Genomic DNA, 17,586 nt, shown 5'->3' with positions numbered 1-17,586 from the left:
CAGATAAATGTTTAACAACCATCCCTCGGGGCAAAAATGTACACGACATGCTTTTAAATTTAATCTAAATTGTTAATATTTTCTTCGGTTCTTTCTTAAGTCCAGACAATCAACAAAGAAAAGGGGGTGTGGGAATCAGGAAAGGAGAACAAAGAATTTTAGCTGGATCTTGAATGAAACTGAGAGTCAGGGTTGAGGAGGTAGAGAATACCATTGAAAATGCCTAAGAGCAAAAACAAAACAAAACAAAAAATACCTAAAATCTGGAGAAGGGATTATCTTGTATTCCTCAGAATAGCAAACTGGATTACAGAATATGTGAAGGAAAATAAGGTGTAAAAGGACTGAAAAGGTATGAAGGGGTAAGACTGTGAAAGGCTTTGGATATCAGAGGAGATTTAATATTTGATCTTGGAGGTAATAGAGAGCCACTAGAGTTTATTGAATAGGGCCACAGAATTGCATTTTAGTAAAATCAAATTGATAGCTAAATGAACTGGAGAGGGAAAGACTTGAAGCAGGGAAACCAAACACTATTGCAGTTGTTCAGACATGAGGTGATGAGGGCCTAGCGAGGGTGGTGTTAGTGTCAGAGGAGAGAAGGAGGCATATTTGAAAAACCTAAGCCTTTGAGAGAATTAATACAGTCTATCCTATTTTATAAATAAGGAAAAAGACTTTTGAGAGATGAAGTCTTGTACATGGATTTGAATCCAGTTTTCATGAACCCAGAGAAGGAGTGCTTAGAGGAGTGAAAATAATAAACTAGTTTCTTGAAAACTGATGGTCATTTGTAGCCAAGGCCCTCCCTTCTAAGGGTTCAGAATCACACTAACTGGCCATGTAATCACTGCTAAGAAATATGAACACTAGCTTGCTCTATACAAAAGTGATTTGTGCTTGTGTACGCATTGAAAAAATTAGATGTCACAAATAGTTATTATTTCTGAAATTTTGAATTGTTGATATGGTAAAGGTTTCAATTGCTCGGTCTTCCAGTGTATATTCAGAAGAAATGTAAGAAAAGAAGGGAGGAATTGGTTCTGTCTGGTGGATTTGAGAAGAGGAAAGAAAAGGGAGGGCAAAAGGAATACAGTGTTAGAGAAATGAGGAAGAGACTGGAATTTGCTGTTTCTTGTAATTGGTTTCTTTGAGAAGATGAATATTCAAATATGGAAGAAGGAGAATCAGAAACTTCAGTCTCTTCCTAAAAGGACAAAATAAGGTTGAATATACGCAAAGAAAATTTGGTATAGAGAAAGCAGTAGCAATGCCAACAGTGAGAGGGGAATTGAAACATTTTTTTTCAAATACACAAAACAAAACAAGTTCAGGAAAAAACAGACAAGCAGAATTATTTTCAAAGTATGTGTAAAATATATTATTTACTCTTTTAAGCAAGTAGAATGGAGATTTGAGATTTCATAGGGAATCTTTTAAAATTATGTTGCATATATGGAATTTTTCTTTTTACATTTAAGTACAGAATTAATTTTTAAATTAAAAAATGGAAGGAAAGAACCAGGATATAGGTAGGAGAAAATATTTGAAATTAATCTGAGAGCCATCTGAAAATAAGTCAATATATCTCCCAAATAACTTTGCCTTTGCCTTTACATTTAAAATGCTTTAGAAATCCTCAGATTTTGTGGTGTTTTCATTTTCCAAATGTAAATATATATATTTGAACAAGAGATTATCTCTAATGATCTAGAAATTAGGACATTCTTGATGCTGACTCCCCCCCCCCACACACACACACACACTCATTTTTGTTTCCTATGGGAACTTTTTATTTTCTCAAATAACTTTTCGTTTCCTCTTTTTCCTGGCAACAGCACATTTTGAATTATATCAATCATTTCATTTTTCTACTTAAGCCTTCATACTTATTTCAATACTTGTATGCATCCATGATCTCATCCATATAGATACTTCTTCCATTATTGCAAACTATAATCCAGTTTTGCCTTCTCATCCTGTGCAACTCTTAACGATGCCTTTCTGTAGATCTTCCACAAAGAATTCACAAGACATTCAAGCATCTTTCCTGTGGCTCTTTTAACATTTTGTTGATACCAGTAAAATAATTGGACTGTCTGTCATCCATAACCTTTTTAAGTGACAGGCCCATGTCTTTTCCCATTGATGAATATTTGATGATATTTTTTATCCCACTTCATGCAGTGTTCTGTAACAACTGATCATTCTCAGGTGTTTGGATTTAACCTAAGGAAGATAACTGACATATTCACCACATGAAGATAGAATCAGACAGGAGCATATACAATATCTGCCACAAAATCTGCCATGCATCTTTGGTTTCCTGGACTTTGGGATATGTAGTAGCACTGATATCAGTCGGTGCCCAGGTCCAAGATAAAGTAACTGAAGGAGGTATCTACATTTGTAGGAATTCTATTAAATATTCTCTCTTCAGCTTATGAGGTTAAGGGTAAAAGGAATGCCCAAGAAGAGTTAAATACTTTTTTATAGGTTTTTTGGAGAAGCTATTACAAGAAACCTCTACTGAAGTCCTACTCTCTCTGAAACCTTATTGTAGTAAGTAGGTATTATTAAAGGCTATGCCAAATAGAAACAATTCTTTGAGATGTCCTACCAAGCTGGAATACTTACAGCATAAGCACAACAAAGGACTGTATGTTTGTTGTTCAAAAACCAATCGGTTTAGCTAAATTTAGCAAAACTTAGCATTAGATTGACTCTATGAAAGGCAGAGAGATTGTAACTGAAACTGGTAGAAGCAGAACTCATACACTACAAAAAACACAGATCCTTAGAAATATCGAAATGTGTCACTAAAAAAATAGTTACTGAGATTAAAATCCAAGTTGTGAATCTACAGTCATCTTCATGGTGATACATACTACTGTTGCTATAAATCCCCATCATGAATAATCCATTTTATATATTACTTATTCATGACTGTTGCAGGAAGATAATATCCAACATATCTTAGACTGTTACTATAATGTATGCATTATAAAAGCAGGACTTGAATTACTTGCGTTATTCAGCCAGAGCCGTTTTTGCATGAATGATCTTTAAGGGAACAAAAATCTTTGCATCTTGATCAAATGAATATGATTTTAAATATCCCTCATAATGAAAACATTGACATTTACATATTCTGAGTGATAGCTTTTGTTTTAGTTTATTTATAAATTCACTACCAAGTAAGTGAAATTAAGTAATTTTAAACTACTCTTTATAAATAACACTAAGAATATTTGTTTCAGTTTTTTTTTATTCAAACCAAATGGGGAAATAAAGTTGAAAGTAAATTCTTCAAAGACTCTATTGAGTGTTAAGTTCTCCATCAGATGATTTTATGCAATGGAGTGTTTAGTTTCAGGCTTAATATGTTTTCATGGATTTTTTGGTTTATTTGTCATTGATTTCATTATTTTTATCTGAATTAATATTTTATTTTATTATCATCTAGAGGTTCCTTATTTGTGTTCTTCAAGTAATGAGTGAATTATACTATTAGGCATTTTTTAAAGAAATGGTTCCATTCTATGACCTGACATTGAAATTAATATGAATGAATGAATGAATGAATGAATGAACTATTTTTCACTCAATTCCTTTACTGTTTAATATGCTTCAGTTACAATATTTTCCATGTAGCTATTTAATCAACACAGATAGATTCTAAAAATTTGTAGGTCTTAAGAAGGACTCTTCCAGGTCCATTGGTAAAACTTTCTTGTACAATTGCAAAAATTTGTATTTGTGAATTTTTCATTTATGTTATCCAAGGCAGTAGAGGGCAAGCACCTCAAACATGTTGTTGTGATGTTTCCATTGCAATTCTGGGTTAAATATACCATGTCTGTTGTGGAATCTTCCATCTTCATTGATCAGCCAGACATAGTGGCTGCAAGCACTGATATGGCTGATGTCAGATAATGCCAGTGTTTGACTGAAAGATATGACTTATTCCTTTGGTAATAAGCTCAGTTGACTGAGATCCCTAGAATCAAAATAAAACAAAATAAAATAAAATTCTATTAAAAAAAAAAAAAACAAAATCTTCTGAAGGGACCATCCTGAGGATCAAGAGCTGCTACAATGAGAAAATATTTTGGGTGACTAGCTAATGTTTGGCAGATTTCAGGAGCCTAGACTAGATCAATCTTAAGTGGTCTAGATAAAAACTGTGACATTATAACAATACATACCTGAAAAAATAAGTATTAATTATCCATTTCAGTATTTGTTTGTGTTTTAATGTTTACACCGTTAAACCTGTTTATTCCAGGGGCAGCTAGGTGGTGCAGTGGATAGAGCACCGGCCCTGGAGTCAGGAGTACCTGAGTTCAAATCCGGCCTCAGACACTTAACACTTATTAGCTGTGTGACCTTGGGCAAGTCACTTAACCCCAATTGCCTCACTAAAACAAAAACAAAAACAAAAACATGTTTATTCCAGTTTCTTTGAGAATTGTTACTCCCTCTTCCTAGCCCCCTGCTTTCTGCACTAAAAAACAACAAATATTCCAGTAAAACACTAAGGGGTTTTTTTATAAAGACTGTAGTTGATATCTTTGTTTAAATAATATTTGGAGTGGTAGTGTCTTTTTATGTAGGAATCATGATATTCAGTACTATGTAAATACAATGATGAAAGAAGCCATATTGAAATTAAATAGATGCTTTTATTGATTGCCTTTTTACCCCCAGTGCTTGACTAAACCCTGGGTGGCAAAATGTTACTGCTTTATATTGCCCTATTATTTGGTTTTGAAAGTGTTGGAAACAAAGTGGAATGTTGGGTTTCCCTTTTTGTAAAGGAAAACCAGTCATGTATTTTGATTCTAATATGTTGGGGTTTTTTTAGGCCGCAGGCATTTTCATACATCACACTGCCCTAGACCCACCAGCCCTGTATCTACAGACAGTAACATGAGTGCTGCTGTAATACAGAAGGTCCGACCAGCCAAGAAACAAAAACACCAGCCAGGACATCTGCGCAGAGAAGTCTACACAGATGGTAAGGACATTGAAATAGATAAAAACCTTGATGAATTTTTCTGTTTTACCTGGTATCTGTATGGGGAGGAAAACTTTGTAACACACATAAAATCACACTAAATATTTACTAATGTAAGCTTTAGACTGCAAAATAATATTTCAGTAGTCAGTCTCCGGTACCTTTGGAACACAATCATTACAAAAGCATTTTACACTTTTCTTTATAAGCTGATTATTTAAGATACTAGATTAATGTGTATATTTATAGTAAAATGTTTTATCATATAAAAATAAGCATAGTATTAAATCTAACTTAACACTAAATTCCACAGTGTCCACCTTTTTCATGAACAATTTAATATTCAAAAAGAAGAAAATGAACTCGTTTGAATCTTAATCTAACTACATTATTATTACAGCCATTTTATGCACCAAAAGGAAAAATCTAATCATTTTCCCTCATGCCTTCACACACAATATCGACTCCTGCTGAAAAGGTAATGCTTATATTCTCAAGGGAGTGTAGTAGGATAATGCAAACATTGTGATGTTGTCTAGAGAAAGCCTTTAATGAAAGTGCCTCAGGTGGCCCAGCATTTATTAAACCACCACCTTCCCATTTTACAAAACAACCCCAAGGGCTTTGTTAGAAATTCATGTAAGATAAATTCTTTCAGACTTACCCATCTTGTCAAGTTTGCTAAATTTGTTAAAGGGATTCGTGGGGGGGTGGGGGGGTGGGAGGGAAGGGTGTCATAATCATCACCACTCCTCCCCACCCCCAACTTGGTTCTCAGCAACAACAATCTGATTAGGACTTTCATTGCTAGTCAGCAATTTTTCAAAGAGGGGCATCATTTGCCATTATCATATGAAAGCCTAATATTATAGATTCTTATCCAAGGTTACAAGGAGGGTTTTTTGAGCCACTTCTCCCTGTGATTCCTGCCACTTGACAGAAAAATTTAATACAAAGCTCACAGCATGATGAGCACAAGTAATTTTGCAATGAGTGCCTGTCCATGCTATTATCTGTACTTTATTCCCAGTATTTTCTCTCACCAGCATCTATCTGATATTATACTACATTAAATACTGGCATGACACAGTGCACCTGGGCCTCCTGGCTTCTGCCCAGGCCCCTTTTGTCAGTGAAACTGAGCTGTCAGAATATTATCTGATTTCAAAGGGTTATTACTGTGTCTTTGTACATGTTTGCTTCTACAGAGGGACAAACATAAGGTGTAAATTTCCAGAGTATACCAGCAATTTTACATTTATGAGATCCCTGCAATGGCATTTTACATGGTTTTATAGACATTTTATCAGTTTTTATTATCTGGAAGAGAGTGCTCTTAACAGAAAAACTGGCTAAACATCAAACACTGATATAAACACATTGAGGTAGGGCATAAGAGGAAATCTGGGCCAGTGCTAAATATAAGGGTTTTTTGTTGTTGTTGTTGTTGTTTTTAATTTACACTTGAGTTTGACACTTATATGGTATTTTGCTTTCATGCTTAAATGGTAATGTGCCAAGGTGAACTGCAAAGAACCAACATTAAAAATTGCAATAGATTTAGTAAAAGTAATCAGTATTTACTTTGCAACCTTTCTAATGTGCTTCTTTCAGCATGTCTTCTAATTACACATAAATCCTTGCTGAGCTCTGCATGATCACTGTTGGACAGTGTAGTGATAATACAATATATGTTAATATATTGTATTACATAATTATAATGCAATTATATAATAAATAATATGTTAATTTCAATAACGTTAAGAAACATTCCGAATTTGACAGAAAAGATGCATTCTTATATATGAAATACTAGTGGACTTCTCATTCCATGAAAATATACTTGAAATATTATGAGAATAGAATAGTCTGTGATATACACTAAGAATACCTTTACTTAACTTTTCAAGTAGCTAAATGTTTTTTAGTGTATTGATATCAAAAGGCTATGTTTATTGTGCTATTTCTATCACAGAAGTTTAATTTATTTTGTAACCTCAGTGACTAGAAAGAACAGAAACTCAGTGAATTGAATCATTCTAATATAGCTGTTTCCTTATTGTTTTATATTTATTAATAATTTGAATGCCATATGGATGTAAGCATTTTCCATTCTTTAAAAGAATTTACTGGTGATAACTTGTCATGGCCTCAAGCTTTGTTTAGCTGAAAGAAAATTATTTCCACAATTTCTGAGCAATATTATTTTAGTAAATATGAATTATTGGCTTCATGAAATAGTTCAGTGAGAAGGAAGACTTATATGATTACATTAGTAAAAGAAAAGAATGCAAACTTTAAAGGATAGTAAAATAAGCTAAACATTGTTGTGTGAATTGTTAAGAAAAGTAATAAAGTACTGTTTTTATTTTAAGGATGTAAAGTTAATGAACCAGAATTGATCATTTAGACTGCCTACAGGGGCAGCAAGGTGGCAAAGTGGATAAAGCACTGTCCCTGGATTCAGAAGGACCTGAGTTCAAAACCAGCCTCAGACACTTGACACTTACTAGCTGTGTGACCCTGGGCAAGTCACTTAACCCCCATTGCCCTGCCAAAAAAAACCCCAAATAAACATAAAAAAAAAAAGATAGACTGCCTGCAGTATTTACTACATGTTTTCTATTATTAGTATTAGTGGCTTGGAGGGAGGAACTGAACCTCGACCATTAAAATAATAAATTGTGGTTTTTTTTTTAAATAAAGAAATATAAAGAAAAAAGGAAAACACAAAGAACGGTAAAGAACTTGTCCTGATTACTTAGTGTAAAATGATGTTAATTGTGTTTTGTACTCAGTAGATAAACACTAGTCCTTGCTTAATGTGAAAGACCTCTACTTCATTCACTTAATCAATCAACAGATGTGTGATAAGAACCTATTATGTGCAAAATATTATCCTAAACAGTCATAACAGACAGAACATAAAATAGTTTCCATGTGTTTGTAACTCATAGTCTTTCTTGATATGTAGATTAGGGTGTAATTTTATGAAAATTTAATTAGTCTAAATTTTTACAGAGTTAAACCAAGCAGAAGCACATTTCTAGAAATGACTTTTAATCCTTCCCACCCTCTTTTCAACCTTTCTGAGCCATTTACGTAATTGATTTAGAAACCAAATCTGCATTACTTCTACTTTTCATAAATTATAAATCTACCACCCTCTTTGAAACAGTGTCATTTTGACAATTATCACTAATTAGAAGGCCTTGAGGTTTTAAGCATTAAGATAAGAGCAAAGGACCTCAACAACATACACATTCTGCTTTTATTACACTGAATCCCACTTTAATAATATTTTGTTTTTAACAAACAAACAAAAAAGACCGACTATTATGTGAATGCCTGCATCTTTAGTTATGGGTGTATGTATACAGTAATCCAGCAAAGTGTTGATTTTTGAAACTAATTTTTTAAACTCATTTAAATGTCACATTTGCTCTTTTCTAATTTGTGAACTAGAAAAGCTTTTTAATTTTTTAAAAATATTTTTTCCTAATAATAATCCTAAAATATTTTTTCATAATACCAATAGTTAGAAAACGTGGTTTTACAAGAAATATGATGAAATTTTAATATGTTGTCTTTTCCTCAAATTTCCCAGTTTCCTCTTTACTGTCGATAGCATGATAACATCTTCAATGTACCCCTGCTTTGCTATCATAGAAATCAATTTTACTTCTCCCTCAACATCCCCTTCACCATTATTTTGGCAATACTTTTCCCAAAATTTTTCTTGGATTTGTTTCTTCCTTTCCATTTTACAGCGACCATTCCACTCTAAGTCCTCATCACTTCATAAACTGGTTGCTACAATAGCCTTCTACTAGCTGTTCTACCTACCATCAGTCTTTCCCCCTATTCCATTTGATCTTAACAGAGTAATATTTCTCAAAAATAATTTTCATTTTGTTTTTCTGCTCAAGAATTTTTAATGTCTCACACTAGATCCAGCCTACATTTCTGAATTTAGTCTTCAAGGCCTTTCCACAAGTGGCTCTCTTGTACTTAGCCAGATTCATCTTTCAGTACTTCTCGATGTTAAAAACCCTATCCTTTAGGTGAATAGGTAGTCTTGTTTCCTAACACAGAAAACAGGACAAGTATAAATAAGTGGAAGTTGAAGGTGATCAGTATTACCTCAATATAATTTAACATACCATTCACTTTAGTTCACTTTTATTAAGCATCTATGGTATGCAAGTCATTGTATTAAGATCTAGGATAAAATGAAAAATAAAAGCATACCATTCCTCAGGAAGCTTATGACCTAATAGGAGGAACATGGCATAATTGAATCAGGTCCACATTTCTACCTATTATATTGACGTCTACGCATTATACTCATCTGTAATGCCCTCCTTTCTCCTCTCTCTCCACTTCCATTCTCTCAGAATAAGAACAAAACTATTAAGTCTTCTCTACTAGACTAATAAAAACAGCTCAATGTAATGGTTAGAATGTTGTACATGGATGAAGGAAAACCTTGACCTTTACTAACTGTGTTTGACTATGGGCAAGTCTCATATCTTAACACAGCCTCAGTTTATACATCTGTGAAATGGGAATCATGATGCCATATTATCTTACGCTCAAACAAGATAATACGTGTGTATGTTTTGTAGATATTGAAAGATTATCAGCTATTTCAGTTGTTACTAAACTAGTTCACACCAGTTATGCTTTTGTTTCTTCAACATTTTATATTTCTGCTCTCTACTTTCCCACCCTCTTACTTTAAGGTATCATATATATTTTGGATTTAAAAAAGTTTTATCAGAGCTATTGTTTAGAAAAAAATTCTGTACCTCAGTTTATTAAAGTGCATGTTTTCTGAGGTACCAATAAGGTTTAATATTTTTCCCAAAAAATAGTCATTCAGGCTCCCATGTCACAAGATTGCTTTCCCTCCTGTTTCTAAACCAGATACATTTGTCCATTTGTTTGGTTTTTGTTGTGTTTTTTTAAGACATAAATGGCTTTGCAATCAATTCTTGGAAGATTCCAATTTTTAGTCCATTTAAAAATATAGTTTAATCTAGTGCAGGCCACTAGGTTAGTTTATTGCCTGAGCTTTCAGGAGAAGATGTCAAACAATAGGACGATTCATGTGACAGCTGGAATAAAGTTTAGAATACTATTTTTTCTAGTTTTGTTTATTTTGTTTATTTTTCTTCATTTCATCACATCTTTTCAAAATATATTTACTGGGCAACATATATATGCAAGGTACACTATGTTGCTGATACCAGTACCTGCTATCTTGTAGTCAATACTAGGTTCTCATGGAGCTGATAGAATGAAAACCCATGTGCATGAATATAAGAGAGTATTAATTGGATTATAATAAGAGAGGTATAACGTACTATCGTACCTCAAAGGAGATTATTTTCATTGAGGGCAGGGTATAGGAGGTAAGGACAGGTGGAAAAAGCATTTTGTAAAATGTAAACACTTTGAGGAGAGGAATATTTTCATTTTTGCAGAATCTTAAGCATAACCTTGCTGTCAGGTGAAATAAGCACACTTTTTCAATAATCTGAGCATTCATTGACTTTGCTTTTCTTTAGAATTGGGACATAAACTGATCTTTTTTAATCCAGTGGCCACTCTTGAGTTTTCAGAATTTGCTGACATACTGGGTGCAGCACTTTAACAGCATCATCTTTTAGAATTTTAAATAGCCCAGCTGTACTTTTATCACTTCTACTAGCCTTATTATTAGTAATGTTTCTTAAGGCCCATTTGACTTCATTCTCCAGGATGTCTGGGTCTAGATGAGTAACCACACCATCATGGTTATTGATGACATTAAAATCTTTTTTGTATAGTTCTTCTGTATATTCTTGCTACCTCTTCTACTTGTGTTAAGTCTACTATTTTTGTCTTTTATTATGCCCATTTTGGCATGAAATGTTCCTCTGATATCTCTGATTTTCTTGAAGAGATCTCGTCTTTCCTATTTTTTTCTTCTGTTTCTTTGCATTGAACATTTAAGAAAACCTTATCCCTTCTTGCTATTCCTTTGAATACTGCACTCACTTGGGTATGTTTTACTGTCTCTATTTTCTGTTTTTTCCCCCTTTCCTTTCCTTTCTTTTACCTTTCCCTTTCTCTTTCCCTTTCCCCTTTCTCCTTTCCCTTTCCCTTTTCCTTTTCCCCTTTCCCCTTTCCTTTCCTTTCCATAGCTATTTGTAAAGCCTCATCAAGATAGCCATTTTTCAGGAGCAGCTAGATGGTATAGTGGATAAAGCACTGTCCCTGGATTCAGGAGGACCTGAGTTCACACAAACAAGATAGCCATTTTTCTTTCTTGGTCTTCTTTTTCTTTTGGATATTTTTTGTTACTCCCACCTGTAAAATATTTCAAACCTTTTTCTTCAGGTACCCTAGCTACCAAATCTAAGCCCTTAAATCTACTTATCACTTTCACTTCATACTCATAAGGAATGTTATTTAGGTCCTACCTATACAGTCCAATGGTTTTCTCTACTTTCTTCAATTTAAAGTCTGAATTTTACAATAAGAATCTCATGATTTGAGCCACAGTTAGCTCCAGGTCTTGTTGTAACTGGTTATATAGAGTTCTTCCCCAGTAATGTATTGGACACCTTCCAACCTGAGGGTCTTATCTTCTACTATGGTATCTTTTATCATTTTAATAGCTCTCTATAGGGTTTTCTTGGCAAAGAAACTGGAGTTGTTTGCCATTTTGTTCTCTTCTTCTTTTGTTCTCTTCTCTTTTGTACCCTTTTCTCAGAACTCTCCACTATGACCAGTTCATCTTGGGTAATCTTGCATGGCATAACTTATAATTTCATTGACCTATGCAAGCTCCTGGCAGTGATCTGGGAGGGGATAGGTTCACTTACTTTAGTTCTATTCTTGGAACATCTGTCATTCTGCTTCCTGATGTTCTTTTCTTTCCTCAACCCCCTCAGCTAGCTGTTCCTATCCACAAATATACTTACAGACTCAATCTGTTGCTTCTTTCCAGGTTCTCTTAGATCCAGACAATACTACCACATCTCCTCACTAATAGTTTACTTGTATGTATAAATTCTTGTGCAGTTGAGGATGAACAGAAAGAAAAAATCAGTCCCATTATTTTATAATTCTAAATTTTATTAATACAGTTGGGAAATCAGAAAACATTAGGCTTAGAAGTATATATAAAAACATCTAGTGTACTAGTGGAAAAGGAAAAAAAAAGTAAACAGAATTGCAGTCTTCAAAACTTTAGGAGTTTATCTAAGATCACACAGCTAGTAAATGGCATTATACTATCCTGTGTCTATGAAAGATCATCTGAAGCATCAATAAAATGAAAACACAGTATTTTATTGACAATTTAATTAGTGTTTACAAAAGAAATGTGTTGTAGGACTTGTAGCTTAGATGGGAAAAAGAACCCATTTTTTAATGTCAGATTCAGTGCTATATACTTTTGAACTTGGCTACTATTAAAGTAGCAAAACAGGAACTTGAACCCAGGACCTTCCACTCTCTATGCAGAAAATCAAAGAATCTCTGAGTTGAGAATTTCAAAGATCATGTAGTCGAACTTAGAGTTAAGCAGTTATCCCTTGACAAAATCCATTACAAATCCAGCCTCTTCTTAAAGACCTGGAACTCTCTAAGTCAGGTCTTTCCACTTTTAAGCACTGTAATTATTAGAAAATATTTCCAAGGGGCAGCTAGGTGGCGCAGTGGATAGAGTATCGGCCCTGGATTCAGGAGCACCTGAGTTCAAATCCGACCTCAGACACTTAACACTTACTAGCTGTGTGACCCTGGGCAAGTCACTTAACCCCCAATTGCCTCACTTTAAAAAAAAAAGAAAAACAAAATATTTCCTGACATCAAGTTAAAACTTTAAAGCTTACCATTGTTTGAAATAATGCCCTGCATACCTATTCCATAGAAATTTAAATACTTCAAACCACCTTTCATCCTAATTGTCTTTTCTGCTAGATACCACACAATTCATTAATCTCTTGCCCTAGTTCCTTAACCTCTCATCACCAATTTCCTCATCTTAAGAAAAGAAAAGAATTATTGTTGTTATTATTAGGGAATTGGATTACAGGATCTATAAAATTCCTTCTAGTTCTAAACCCTATGATCCTCAGATTATCCTCATGTGGCATATTTCCAATTCCCACATCATGTTGCTCATTCTCCTCTTTATGCACTCCAGCTTTGTTTGCTTGAACACACTTTTCCCACTGTAATCCCCATAAGTGCGCATACCACTTCCCATGTGATCTAACCACGCTCATTCTATAAATTGTTATTGTTAACATAGCCAAATACAGCATTAAATTTTTTGGTTGCCATATCATACTGTTTAATCAGTTTCTTTCCAGACCCCTTAAACGATTAGATTTTTTTTTTTTCATGAACTTTTGTATGGCAACATTTCCCTCATCCTGCACGCACTTGTATAGTTTATCTTTTAAAATTATTTTAGAAATCCTTCCACTAATCATTATCAAGTTTTATTATATTCAGTTTTCTTCATTATTCTGGCCTGTGAAAATATGTTTAGAAACTATCTTGGTCATCCAGGATTTTTAGGATCCTTCCCGGCTTCATATCATCTTTATTTTAAAGAACATGCTATGGATACCTTCATCAGTCATTTGAGAAAAAATGTTTAACAGAAGACCAAAGAGAGATCCCTGTGATATTCTACTTGATACCTTCCTTTAGTCTAGCATCAATCCATTAATTACTGCTTTTTGAGTACAGTCATTCAGCCAGTTATGAACATACCTAATTATACAATCTTGTAGTCCACATCTTATCTATAAAACTATTGTGGAAAAGAAGCTTTGTCAAACACCTTTCTGAAATCCAATTATTCTTTGTCTATGCCATTTCCCTGATCTGTCAGTCTACTAACCCGACCTCCCTATCCCCCCAGAAAAGGAAATGAGGTTAGTCTTGCTTAATTTGTTCTTGATGAACCCATGCTGGCTTGCGATGATCACTATTTCCTTTCCTAAATGCCTACTTTAATAGTGCATTAAAGAATATTATCAGAAGTCATTCAAGCTTACTATCTTATAACATGGAAGAAGTCATTTTTCCTTTTTTAGGGAATTACATCAGCTGTTATTCAGTAGATGACATCATATCATATTGAATTAAGCTTTATGAGAAGGGTTAGACTATTACACTGCTTAATTGATCTAATTTAAATAGGCATAGTAGATAGAGAGCCAGTCTCAAAGCCAGGAAAATACTGGCTGTGTGACAGTGCAACTCTGTAAGACTATAAGTTGCAAAGAAAGTGTTGATCTGCTTTGTTCTAGTTGTTGTAGCAACCCAGAAGTCCCCTATGCTAATGAAATCACAGGTCCAATCCCTGTTTCTACTATACTTTTAAAATCTTTGTGCTGTTTAGAATGTAGTGATAACATTAAATTATTTATTAAGGATGGTGTTTTGGAACATTTTGGTGCTTATAAGGTAATTTCTAAGGGAAATGCGTATTGAATTTGAGTTTAAACATGTGTGCGTGTAGTATATTTTATAATCATGATAATTAGTCAATCAAGCATTTATTAAGCACTTGTTAAAGGTTTAATAGATCCTACTAGGTGCTGATGACAAAAAAATTACAAAGAATGAAATAATCGCTGCTCTCAAGGAGCTGATGGTCTATATAAGTAAATAGAGAAAAAATACAAAATAGAGACAAGGTAGTGAAGGAAAACAAATTTAGTTGGAAGGATCCAGAAAGACTACGTAGAAAGTGGTGCTTGAGGTACATCTTAAAGGAGATGAGGGACTCTGTGAGGCAGAAATGAAAAAGGAGCATAATTCCAGGAATGGGGGAGAACTAGTCCAAAAGCAAGGAGATGGGAGATGGAATGTCACATGTGAGTAACAGAGAAGGCCAGATTGCTTGGATTATTTGCATTGTTGTGCTGGGAAGTGGAATTCAATAGATGGAAAGATAGGTTGTGGGGCCAAGTTATAAAACACTTTACAAGCAAGACACATTTATGTTTTATCCTGTACACAATAGGGAACCACTGGAGTCTATTGAGTAGGGGAATAACATGATTAGATATGTATTTAAAGAAAATAGGAGACCATTATAATTATCAAAGAGAAAGGTGATGAATGCCTGAATTGTGGTGGTAACTGTGAATAGAGCGAAGATATCAACTAAAAGAGGTACAGACGTTGAAATGACTCTATTCGCTACACAGAGTGAGGGAAAATCAGGAATTGAGAATATTGGAGTTATAAGTCTGTAAGACTGGAAGAACTGATAGAAATAAAGAAATTTGGTAGAAGGATTCATTGTGGAGTAAAAAGATGATTTCTGGTTTTGGTCATGAGATGTCTTTGAGATATCCAGTATTAAAATTCCAATAGTCACTTGGCAATGGAGGGTTAAATCTCAGAAGAAAGACTGGAGCTAGATAAATAGATCTGGGAGTCATCTGCATATGCCCAATTATCATTGACAAAGTATAGAGAAAGAAGAAGAAAGATATGAAGAGAGGGCTCTGCAGAACATTCACAGCTAGGGAGTATGATATAAATGATAAGGGAACTGAGCAGAGAGAGAGAGGTGAGAATACAAAGTGCCACAACTTACCCCCCTTCTACTCCCAAACCAAAAAGAGCATATAGAAGGAGAAGGTGGTCAGTATTATCAAATGCATACAGCAGAAAAATAAAAAAGGACTGAAAAAAAGACTTAGGAAATTATTGATATCTTTGGAGAAGGGATATTAAATTAATTGGAAAAGTCAGAACTAAATTGCTAAAGTTGAGGAGTGACAGGAAAGTGGGAGTAAACCATCTATCTATATAGCTTTTTTCTAGGAATTTGAGGAAAAGAAATAACTTGAAGGGAAAATAGGCTCCAGTGAAGGTGGGGTTTTTGTTGTTGTTGTTGTTGTTGTTGTTGTTGTTGTTGTTGTTGTTGGATAGGGGAGACCTGCCTATGTGTACTTAGCTTTGTTTAAATACTTGAATGAATCTCAATTTTCATCATTATGGGTATTTTCTCTAACAATGAAGCTTGCAACCCCTCAATCCTTTTCTACTTCTCAAAGGATGATCCTAGAATTTCAGTTTTTAGGAACTAGGATTAGTCTAGGCTAATCCATATCTAAAAAACAATGTAATCTACAACATCTCCAACCAATTTATCTAGCCTTTGTTTATCTAGCCTTTACTGGAAGACCTCAAGCAAGGGAGAATCCACATGTTCATAGCATATATCTCTGAACTGTCAGCTTCCAGGCATACATACGTGAAATTTCACACATATGTATTGTTACTGGCTTTCTTACTGATGCTAAACTTTCCTATAAATATCACATCTATTTTGAAACATCTTTAAAATGGTAAATACTTAGTGCAGCTAGGTGGCACAGTAGATAAAGCACTGGCCTTGGATTCAGGAGTACCTGAGTTCAAATCCGGCCTCAGACACTTGACACTTACTAGCTGTGTGACCCTGGGCAAGTCACTTAATCCCCATTGCCCCGCAAAAAAAAAAATGGTAAATACTTTATAATCCAAATATTCACTTAAAAGAAATTGTCCATTTGCTGATAATATATTTTATTTTAATAAACAGATCTTGGTCTTTTCTTATTAGCACATCTTATTTTAAGTAGTGAATCCAATTCATGTCTCATTACAAAGAATTCCAGTAACATTGTTCATAATGCTTTAAATTTAAAACTACTAAGCTCTCAAGATGGTGCTATATACTAAGCACTATATACACTTGGCCTTTTTTCTTCAACTCCCTTACTTAAATTTTATTCTTCCCACCCAAGACATAAATAGCAAACAAAGAAACGAAAATCAGAGAGGAAAAAGCAATGCTTATGTTTTTACACATTTTGTGTGTGTCTACCTACATCAGCAAAACTGTTCCCAAGCTGTTCTAAATATAACTTTCAATAAGCTTCCACCCACAATGACTTATCTTAGAATCACAGAAATCCAGAGCCAGGAGAGATCACTCATTATTCTTATATGGCTAAGATGAAACCACTTGGATCTGTTTAACTATGAAATTCCTTGATATTTAGGTCTGTTCAACAGGGAAAAACCTTGGTGGAAGCATTGAGGTGAGGTTGGGAGGAGGGGTGGAGTGGGGGTGGGTAGACAGTACTATAGTGTAGATTAAACCTAGTAGTAGTAGTAATAGTAGTAGTAGTGGTAGTAGTAGTAGTAATCAGAAGATGATTAGCTAACAGGATTTTAATTGAACCACTTTCTTCAAGGTATCAAGGTGTCATTGATGGGAAATAAGAGAACCTTTAGGAACAGTCACAAGGTAGACAAGTTATAAAACAGTATTTTTAGGAAGTGACTAATAATTATAGATGGTAATGAGACTTTAATAAGAGGTTTCGTATGGAGATCTATTTTTTTTAAACTAACTATTCTACTATTTGGAATAGCTATTTATTATTTTTGTCTTGTTCAGTACTGCTTTGCTTCTTCTCCCATTTTTAAAAAAAGGTTTTAGTCAACATTTTGATTCCAGTCATGCTATCACTGGCTTTCTTATT

At 34.1% G+C, this 17,586-nt stretch overlaps 1 protein-coding gene across 4 annotated transcripts in view; it reads left to right on the top strand.

Moving 5' to 3' along the window:
- ROBO1 (roundabout guidance receptor 1) overlaps window positions 1-17,586 on the top strand; it is a 976,778-nt gene that overhangs the window by 946,665 nt on the left and 12,527 nt on the right. For all 4 annotated transcript variants that reach the window (XM_043996229.1, XM_043996232.1, XM_043996230.1 and 1 more), the window contains one exon: window positions 4,868-5,020. In XM_043996229.1, coding sequence (XP_043852164.1) covers window positions 4,868-5,020 — 153 coding nt within the window. The remainder of the gene's footprint in view (window positions 1-4,867; window positions 5,021-17,586) is intronic.

This window comes from Dromiciops gliroides, chromosome 3, assembly GCF_019393635.1.
Source record: "Dromiciops gliroides isolate mDroGli1 chromosome 3, mDroGli1.pri, whole genome shotgun sequence".
NCBI lineage: Eukaryota > Metazoa > Chordata > Mammalia > Microbiotheria > Microbiotheriidae > Dromiciops > Dromiciops gliroides.
The sequence above is the reverse complement of the archived record's forward strand: the minus strand, read 5'-3'. Positions and strand labels throughout refer to the sequence as shown.